At 43.1% G+C, this 10,673-nt stretch overlaps 1 protein-coding gene across 1 annotated transcript in view; it reads left to right on the forward strand.

The window, feature by feature from the left end:
* GABRR1 (gamma-aminobutyric acid type A receptor subunit rho1) overlaps positions 1-10,673 on the forward strand; it is a 30,286-nt gene extending 19,613 nt beyond the window's left edge. Inside the window, exons 6-10 of the mRNA XM_054279590.1 lie at positions 2,657-2,739; positions 3,930-4,070; positions 4,526-4,678; positions 6,457-6,653; positions 7,489-10,673. Coding sequence (XP_054135565.1) covers positions 2,657-2,739; positions 3,930-4,070; positions 4,526-4,678; positions 6,457-6,653; positions 7,489-7,776 — 862 coding nt within the window. The 3' untranslated portion in view covers positions 7,777-10,673. The remainder of the gene's footprint in view (positions 1-2,656; positions 2,740-3,929; positions 4,071-4,525; positions 4,679-6,456; positions 6,654-7,488) is intronic.

The raw sequence follows: 10,673 nt of genomic DNA on the forward strand, positions 1-10,673 counted from the left end.
TGCTTTGTCCTCTGGCTTGAGGGGTGGTCCCAGCCCTGGCTTTCTCCCTTATTTTCCAAATAGTTCATCAGTTGACATAAGTCTGAATGTTATTAAGCTGGGATTTTTAAATTTCTGATAAGTAACACTTTCATGCTTGGAGATGCTAAGTGAGGAGCATCTGTGTCGTGCTTTAAACCCCAGCTGGCAACTAAGCCCCATGTAGCTGCTGCCTCACTCCATCCTGGTGGGAGGGAGAAATGGAACAGTAAAAGACAAAAAACCTTGTGGGCTGAGATAAAGGCAGATAATTAGGTAAAGCAAAAGCCCCATGCACAGGCAAAGCAAATTGAGAAATTGATTCAGCATTTCCCAAGGGCAGGCAGGTGTTCAGCCCCAGAAAAGCAGGGCTCCATCACACATAATGGTCACTTGGGAACACGAGTGCCTTTATTCCAAACTTCTACACCTTCCTTCTTCTTCTTCCCCCACTTCATACACTAAGCATGATGACATAAGCTGTGGAATGTCCTTTTGGTCAGCTGGGATCAGCTGTCCCCTCCAAACTCCCTGTACACCCACAGCCTCTTCTCTGTTAGTGTGGTGTGAGAAGCAGAAAAGGCCTTGGTGCTGTGGAAGCACTGCTCAGCACTGATAAAAATATCCTTGTGTTATTAACACTGTTTTCTTGACAAATCCAAGACATATTCCCACACTAGCTACTGTGAAAAAAAACCCAAAACTCTATCCCAGACAATCAATTTATCAATCTCTAAAGGAATATAAAATCTGTTCTTCTGTTTTACTTGGCTGCAGCTCCATCCAGTTAGAAAACAAGTACTGCCAAAGGACCCATAAAAACCTATTTTAAAGGAAATTTCTGTACAATATTCTGATGCAAGAATGTCAACATCACCTCCACAGCAATGAAATAACAAAATACCTGATAAATAAACAAAACATCAGATGATAGGTGACATATTCTGAAGGACAAAAAGAATGAAAACCTGGCTGATAGGAGGTCAGTGTCAGCAAGACTCGTAGTGATAAAGTTGCAGAATACACTGCTTGTGAAGGCTGTGGAAGTCTTTAGGGAATGTTGGTAGTGGCAGAGGTAAAGCTGAGCCTGCCACAAGGTGAGGGGGTAACTTCTCAGCCTGCCTAGGTGTTTTATAATTCTACAAAAAAAAAGTCAAGCAAAGAAATTCTTGATTCCCTAGGGGGCATCAGTCTGACAAGAATTCTTTTGTTGTTTGATATTTTTATCTTACAGTTCATTTGAATTCATAGCCTGAACATTACCTTCTCATTACCAAAGCTTTTTCTTCACTCAGCAGATTAGACAAGGTTCAGGTATTCTTTAGGCCTTTGTAAAGTTTGGTCAGGTCCTGAGTACAATAAAAAAGGACAAGAATATGACATATTGTTCAGCTATAGCATGCATGCCTACACACTCATTTAGCTGCCAATCACCTGCAATGCAAGCATTTATGGTTATCTAAAGAAGATGGGAACAGGAGGACATAAGCTCAGATCCTGCACAGCCTTGTGCTTAAACAATTGCCCAGTGCAGATTGGTGGGGAAAGGCTTCAATAGCAAATTGGCTGAGTTTCAGTGTTTTATTCAGCAGCAAGTGCAGGTTGTAATGCTTCGTGAATGCTGGGGAAGGACAAAGGCTCCCTGACAGGTCACTGCTGCCTCTCTGCCTTGCTGAATGCCTTTGTCTGCACATTGTATTTTTCCTTGGTGTCTGGCTTTTTAGGGTTCTTTGCCAGACATTGTTTTCCCGTCTTGGAAACCACCACAGACCTCTCTGTCACCTAAACTTCCAGCTGAGCCAAGCACTTTCACTCAAAGGCTAAGTCCAGACAGGAAAGCAACATCAGACAGAACCCACTCGTGTAGAAAGACTACTAATATAAGTGATTGCATTGTGTTTTTATCACTGTATGATGTCTCTCTACCACTGACCTTTCTATAACTATTAATTCTTTCCCCAATATAATTGATACTTTTATTTTCATTTACTTCTCTGGAGTCCAAACCACTCGAGTCGAGATTTATGGTTGCTTCTGGTTCAAACACCAAATTATGCTATTAAAAATGTGATAATCAGACCATAGCAAAGCGAGAGAGAGATTTTTGACGGTTGGACCAGAGCATTTCGGTGATCACTTGCATTCCAGCTCCAGCCCTGTGCCCTCTGGTGGCTGATTCCCGTGTGTGATCACCGAGTTTCCACTGAGCAGCTGGAAATTCATGGTGTGCAAGGAAATTGCCTGCATCCCTCATGGGTTGCAACTACGATGGCTTGGATGAATGCAAATTATTTTATGGTACAAAGCATCTGTTTAAAGGACAGATGTCTGCAGAGATGTGTTTGCTGATTGTTAGGGGGAAATGTCCTTTTTGCTCTTTCTCATGTTCTTCTCCAATACTTTTGTCATTTAGTTGCAATTTGTAATGGCCTAATTTTCTAGTCACCTCTTTTTACAGTAGCTTGCTGAGAGGAAGAAATGACTGAAGTGGAATGGCTTTAGCTGAATGGGAGGAATTTATTTTCGGTTGAGTGGTACTGGCTGCAGTTGTTTAATAAAAGACCACACTCACAGCTTTACTATTTTACAGTCCCATAAGGAGACAAGTCTTTAATATAGTGATTTTTATCATTCCTAGAGTTACAGTAACAGCAATGTGCAACATGGATTTTAGTCGCTTTCCCCTGGACACACAGACATGTTCCCTGGAGATTGAAAGCTGTAAGTAAAGTGGAGGTATTGGGGAGCCAAGGGCACCTAAACTATTTTATACCAATAATTACTATATCAATAATTAATTAGACCAATAATTACACTGCTGCTACATTCATGGAAGCTCTAACAAAAGTCATCAGGCTTCAACACTGAGAAAAGCTCCCTGCCTGTATTTTTTCACTAGAATTAGATGGTGTTTGCAACAAGTGTCTTTAAACACCAGCTGTGAGCACTGTCTTGCCAGCGGCCCTGAATGCCCAGTGGGGCCCAGGCTGCCCCACTGCCACCCTACCCCCAAAGCCCCCGGGCCACTTGTCTGCAGGTCAGCAGTCTCCAACAGCACCTGTTTGCCCAGGTGCCCTCAAATACATGGATAAATGGCCATACACCCTTTATGGGCAACATCTGCTCATCCATGATACAGAGACCATGATAGGGAGTGACATTAATTGCCTATTTGAGATAAAGCCAGCTTATGTCTGTTGTCCCAAGTTTGATGCACATATGAATTGCCCAGGTTTCACATAGCAAAGTTTTAAACTTTTGGCTTTTTTGAGTTATTTTCTTTTCCTTCTTAAGTTTGCAGTAATTTCTTATTGAATTAATTTCAATTTTAATTCTGTTTTAATACATCTGTATGTGATTTATTTTCTCCCTGTGTGAAAAGAGCTTCTACTAAACCCATCTGAAAGGATTAACATTACTGTTACTTCCACGTGTATTAGAAAAAAAAGTAATGTTCATGTGTATATCATAGGCAGAAATCTTTTTCTCCAAGAGTTTTTTTCTCCTGCATGCCTCAGGCTATTGTTGGTTCAGATTACTTCTCTGATTGTTCCTCTCATCACCCCAAGCAGGTTCTTTCTGCTAAGGCTCCCTTTCTTTGCTTCTGATTTTAGGAGGTTTACAGGAAAGAATTGTTCAAGTTCTGATGCAGTGGGTTACTTGACACACACATTATATGTATGAAACTATGATTAGAGAAACAGGAGGGTTAACAAAACATACCAGGCATCAGGCCTGAGGGCTGTGACCATGAGCTAGTCCACTCCTTGCCACAGCCATACCCACCACCTAGGTGGGTGGCATTTGGGAATTTGACCTTTTCAGCTGGGAGCTTTGTGGGTAAGCCCTGGACTGTGGGGGTGGTAGCAACTGTCTTAGTGCACTATCCTGAATTTGCTCTGCTTCCCTAGATGCCTACACTGAAGATGACCTTATGCTCTACTGGAAGAATGGGAACGATTCCCTAAAAACAGATGAGAGGATATCACTGTCCCAGTTCCTGATTCAGGAGTTTCACACCACCACAAAGCTTGCCTTTTACAGCAGCACAGGTGGGCAACCAGAGCACCTTCCAGAGCTGGGGGAAGAAAGGTGAAAACTGTCTCTCTTGCCCTTGGCCATGGAGCATTGTCCACTGGGGTTCTCTCTATATCCCATCAGACCTGCCACTCTTCTATACCAAGTTGGCTGTCCCTGCCACACACTTCCACCTTAATGGTCATGTAGTCTGGAAAGATAATCCCTCTTCAAGGTCATGCCAAGTCTTCACTTGAGTTAAACTCTCTGATTGATCGCTTGTATTTTCTGGAATTGATCAGCCTGAGAGAAAGTTTGACTTTGATAGTTGGTTCAGTAAGAAGTTTTTCTGTAAATTGCAATGATCTGCACCATTAACTGTGTTTTCATAAAAGAAAAGTAGTCACTTTTCCCCTGGTGCAGCATCACCCTCTCTGAAAGCAGTCAGGCGTTGGTGTAACTCCTCTTTTTCACTCTCTCTGTTTCACAGGGTGGTACAATCGCCTCTATATAAACTTCACGTTACGCCGACACATCTTCTTCTTCCTGCTCCAGACCTACTTCCCTGCCACTCTCATGGTCATGCTGTCCTGGGTGTCCTTCTGGATCGACCGCCGAGCAGTTCCTGCCAGAGTCCCGTTAGGTAAAAACAATCCTGTAGTCAGCAGACCTCAGAGACAAAGGCTGCAACCCCAGCCTTGACCACCCAGGTGAAATCCCTGGTGCCATGCTCTGCCCCTGTCTTGGCTGCAGGCACAGAAATCAGCTGTGCCACACACAGGGACAGGGCATGTGTCCCCCCATGGCGCAGACTCTCCTCGTGCCAGGAGAATTGCTTTCCCTGTTTGCACGAGATGCACCTGGAATGAATCAGAGAGCAAACATCCCACTCTGCTTTTATTGCTCCAAACAGAAACAGGGCACGTGTACAGCAAAGGTGTCAGTATCCTTCACGTGTACAGCCAAGGTGTCAGTGTCCTTCATGTGTACAGCAAAGGTGTCAGTACCCTTCAGAGACTTCAGTGAGCGAGAAGGTGAAAATCAGTATCAGCAGCCCTGACAAAATTTCAGTTAATATTCAGTTTTTCTAGAGGAGGGAGGGTGGAGGTAACACAGCTGAACTGTGCCATGCTATTTAACTTTTTAAATGAGTTTACACTGCAGTGTGAGGGATTCAGCTTCCCTTTTTGCAGCATCTTTTTGAGGGATGAAGCCCTATGTCACAGGAATCACCATAGGAGCAGATCTGTGATATGGACATAAATCTTCTTCTAAAGTGGCTGCTTTGCCCTCAGCAAAGTGCTGTTTGTTTTTTTGCAGATTCTGAGCTCAGGCTTTCTTCCTCTTATTCCAGGCAACATGCCTCAGGATTTTATTTATTTTTAAAATCACATTCCTTAGTGGAGAGAATACAGAGAGACACAATAGAGATGGCAATAGAGCAGTTTTTCAAGTCTGAATTTAGAAACAGCACTCATTGCCTCAAGACATCATTAAAAGAAGCATAAGGGTATGGGCCATGGCTTTTCAGAAGATGTAGGCACTGCCTGAGCAGTATTTTTGGCACCTAGATACTCCTGTGAATTCAGTCGTTTGTGCTTACATAATTTCAACTTCCAAAGTAATCACTAATGTGACATAATTAGTCCCTGAAATGAGAGGGCCATGGAGAGGCTCTCCCAGAGCCAGGGTAATGCTGAACTGCAGGGGCTCCTGCCCTTGCTCTGTGCTCATTGTGCTTGCCCAGGGTGTAACATGGGACAGCCCTGCCTTATGGGGCACCATTATTCCCTGATTTTGCTCCAGTGAAGGCACAGACCAAGTGTGAGAGTCAGCTGGGGACTCTGTGACGTCTCCTGAAGCAGGACTTCTCAGGAGAAGTCCAGCATACAGAAAACACAGGGGAAACAAGTAAAAGCATCAGCTTCACTTGTGTCCATGCTATGGGGGGGTATAACTAGAAGCTGAGATATTTAGAATCATAGAATCATAGATCTTGAGTTGAAAGGGACCCATAAGGGATCCATAAGGATCACTGAGTTCAATTCCACATACTTGTACCCGTCCAGGGACTGTCCTGAACCTAGAATGGGGTGCAGCCAGCACAGGGTCAAAGTGCTGCTGCCTGGCCATGGGATGGGAGGCTGGTGGAGTGGTGAGGAGCCAGAATAGCAACACCCTGAGGCCAGAATCAGAGCTGTGCTCACCAAATAGATAAGAAAACTAGACAGGATATACTTGTCCAATTACAAATCAGGGCTGCCTTGACCTTCCTCAGGCAGTGAAACTCATTACCCAAAAGTGGAAAAAAAATATTGCAAGGTAAATTCAGATGTTAGGAAATTGTAACAGCTGCTGTATTTATGATGAAGAGTCTGGCTTGAAAGCATCTTATGGTCTCTTCTACTGGTGAATTCCCAGGAATAACCACCGTGCTGACCATGTCCACCATCATCACTGGGGTGAATGCCTCCATGCCTCGTGTTTCCTACATCAAAGCCGTGGACATTTACCTGTGGGTCAGTTTTGTGTTTGTCTTCCTCTCGGTGCTGGAATACGCGGCTGTCAATTACCTGACAACGGTGCAAGAGCGGAAGGAGAGGAAACTGCGGGACAAGGTGAGGTTTTCTATCTCCAATGCCATTTTATTGCCCCTGGGAAAAGGTGTGGCAAAAGTCTGGAAATGTTCAAAGCTTTGCAACTGCAGCTCTCCGCTGCCTGGGGAAAATGCAGTGTGTGCAAAAAGACACCAGCAGTGAGGCATTGCAGGTTATGAAGATTTTGCACACACAACCCACACCCAAGCTCACTGCTCTTTCTTTGGAGTCTGCGTGGGCTAACTTAGGTATAGTCCTCCACTGCCTGTACAGATGAGATGGGTTTAGGATTTTACCTTTAAATATTTTTTTAATAGTGTAGATTAAAGCCTGTGGATAGAATCAGTTGGATTCTGTGGTTTGGGTTTCAGATGACATGACAGATATCCCTCACTTTTGTCTGTGCACAGTCTAAACTTATACACAGGTCCCAGTTTTCCCACTCTGCCCTTGTTACATTAAACTTAAACTAAAATTTCAGCCTAAGAGAGTTTCTCTCCTGCCCCAAATGAGGCAGGCTTCATTCCTTCTTGTGATTTCCCTGTCTTCCTCTGATTTTCTCAGCTACAAAGCACAGTTCCAACCTTTATTTGCACCTTGGTAGCCGTGCCTAAACCAAAGGAACTTTTCCACAGACAGCCCTGCTCCCTACCTGACTGTACCTGTGCCTCACAGACATGGAAGTGGAGATGGAAAAAGCTCCTGCCCAGCTCCACCGTTTTGTTCTCCCTTTTGCATCCCAGCAGCCTGAATCCCCCAGGCCTTTCCCCACCTCCGTGGGATGGGAGGAGGAAAGGGATGTCTGTGGGTGTGTGGACACAGCTGAAACCCCTGCTGCCCCTGTCTGTGCCCACAGCCTGCCTGTGCCTGCAGCCTGCCTCAGCCCCGGGCCATGATGGTGGACGGCACCTACAACGACGGGGACGTGAACGAGCTGGGGCACTTCATGTCCGAGGACGGGGACAAGCAGGAGCGGATGATGGTGCAGCTGGCGCTGGGCTCGGAGAGGGGCTCGGCCAGGAGGAAAAACCAGAGATACGTCAGCATGCGCATCGACACCCACGCCATCGACAAGTACTCCAGGATAATATTCCCTGGGGCGTACATTCTCTTTAATTTGATATACTGGTCCATTTTTTCATAAAGATTCGTAATTTTAGTCACAGAACATTGTGACATGAAATGAAAGTACAATCTCATAGGCTAGGAGAAAGAAAATAGGGAATAGTTTTATTTGGAAGGAAGATTGAAATTTTTCCAGGATTTTTTTTTTTTATTAGAGGTAATTCACATGTGGCATAAATAATTGTGGAAGTTTCACATGTCAGCAAAATATAGGATACACAATCTCAAATTTTATACTTATTTAAAGATGTGCTATGTTCCTTCTTGTGCCTCACAGGCCACTGTAAACTAATTTAACAAGTGACTATAATTGCCAGTTGCTTATATATGGTGCATCCTCCATTTTGTGCCCCCGAAATCCTAATTCTCTGAGTACCTGAGTGCATGCATCGCTCAGCTCAGCACACTGACTACATTCAATAACAATAAATACAAGAATATGCAAATACTTGCATGTTTGCAGGATGAGGTAATTACAAACACAAAATATCCAGTACTGGGAAACGCTTTGGCAAGGTTATTGATGGCTACAACTTTCACAGCTTAATGCATGACTCAATAGCAGTACTGCACTGACAGGTCCACATAGCAATACTTTCAGACTTGTGCTTTGTCTTAATAGTATTTAAAACATGGAAATATTTCCAAACTGTCTTGACTAAGAGTTTTCAAATACGAGTTGCAATGTACATTTAACAAGGAATGAACAAAAGCCAGACTTCCTGTAATACTTAACCAAATCCTCTGGGAAACACAGGAGCTCTCCTTGGATCTGCTTATTTGGGTCACTGGTAGCTTTGCTCTTGAGATTCCTGGGAATGGGTTTCTCTGCAAAATGATCCAGTGAAGACAATCTGTTGTCTATGAAAAAAACCCCAAACTACTTCAGGAGAAGCCTCTTTCCTCTGATATAGTCTGGGTATTGCCAGCCTGTATAAGCCTGAAAACCTGTTGCAGCCTGCAATGCCAGCAGTAGTTGTAACTCACTTTCAGGAAAATCCAGGTTCACCTGTTTGTAGTAAAAGCATAACAGAAAGGTGCTCAACAGCTGACAAAGAAAAGTAAGGACTTGACAAGAGATACCATGCCAAAACCTTTGGAATAAAGTAAGAAAACAGCTTCCACCATAAGACAGCAGCTCCACTGCAGACACAGGTACAAATGACAGAATCTGCTTTCATGCTGCATGGCCCCCCAGCATCCTGCAGCCTGCCATGCCCTCAGAGAAGGCTCAGCACCTTCCCAGGCAGAGCAAGGGGACACAGCTGCAGCTGGGAGCAGCTGGCATTGACTTAAGTCCCAACTCTCCAACACGGTGTCTGCAGAGCAGCCTGTCAGTGTGAATATACTCCATATGGAAAAGGCAGAATCTATAATACAGAAGTGATAAAATAGTTCAGAAAAACAAGAATCAGTTGAATGGAATCAGGGGCCTTTACAACACCAGCAGCACCAAAGGTGTCTCAGAATTGTGATCATTCAGTTTTTCTGCTGCTACATGATATACACCTGTGTTCACAAAGCTACCTGAGGGTTTGCATTCACAGGACTTCAAACACCACATGCTTTTGCACACAACTGCAGAGTTCATTACTGCCTGCACAGCAGACATTCTCGTGTTTTACAGGTGGAGCTGCTCTGAGCATCAGACCAAAGCAGTTGTGACTCCAAAAGGAGAGTGAATCTTCTTACATGGCACCTGCCCTGTCCTGCCTGTTCTGTCACTCTACCATCAGGTGTGTGACACAGTCATTGCAGTTGTTTGAACACTGCTGGTTGTTGTTTTTATTTCTTATGTAAATAAATGTTACATAAACCTACTCAGCATTTCTTACAACTGCTAAAATTGTGACCTGAAAAACTCCCTATACTCATCTCACACAGCCTACACTCCTTAGGTAAGGCAGTAAAATCACAAAAGCTAAACATCAAAAACCACAACCACCCATAAGATAGTTCTGCTACTTATTTCTACAGAGATTTTTTTTACATGCACATGTACTATCATACATTATTTTATCAAGTCCCCTTCATAGAATATTAGTCTCCTGTAAGTTTTTACAAGAGATTAAAAAAATGCCTTTTTTTTAACCTGTAAACATTTCAGTCAAAATAAAGTAGAAAGGTCAGTCTGGTAAAAGCAAATAAAAGGTTGACTTCCAGGTTTGCCCACTCTACATTATTCTTTACTCCTTATTCTGATGACAGCTTTCCCCACAAATAGATTTTTTGGGCAAACTTGCACAGGAATGTATTTAGATTCTCAGTATTGCAAGAACCCATTTACTTCTACAACTTAAGAATAGCATGAACAAGAGTGCCAGATTTTATAGTAAGCTCTTCAGCTCCATAAGAAGCTTAATATTCTGTAGTTTTCTGCAGTATGGTACATTCCTTTATAGACTCATTAATCTCATACTACATACATTATTTGGCATCTGATCAGTATATTAAAGGAGATTTTGAAGATACAAATGGGAGCTGGATTTTGAATTCACTGACCTTCAGTGGGAACCTAGTTTCCAACTTCCATATGATTTTTCAAAATTTCCCTTCTAGCACAACCCCCTAAACCGATTCCCCAGCCTCAGTGTTTGGATTTACACTATTAATTTACTTGTGTTTTATTTGGGAAACTCTAGTGCCTTTTCAGTCTTATATAAATGTGTATATACATGTACTCTATAACTACAGGATATGTCATATACAGTCAGTGTTTGCTATCAGCAACTGTACTCATTAAACATATTTACATATGCACTTTTTTGGCTTTTAACCTTTCACTGTATAGGTTTTATATCCAATCATTAACACTCTGCTCCTTTCCACTTCTACAATAAATCAAAGAGGTTTGTTTGCTTTTGTTTATTTCTAGAAACACTGAAAATCACAATAAAACTTCACATTTGTACAGCA

The sequence above is a fragment of the Melozone crissalis genome, unplaced genomic scaffold, assembly GCF_028551555.1.
Source record: "Melozone crissalis strain CALT ecotype California unplaced genomic scaffold, PUWL_Pcris_2 ptg000027l_1, whole genome shotgun sequence".
NCBI classification, from domain to species: Eukaryota; Metazoa; Chordata; class Aves; order Passeriformes; family Passerellidae; genus Melozone; species Melozone crissalis.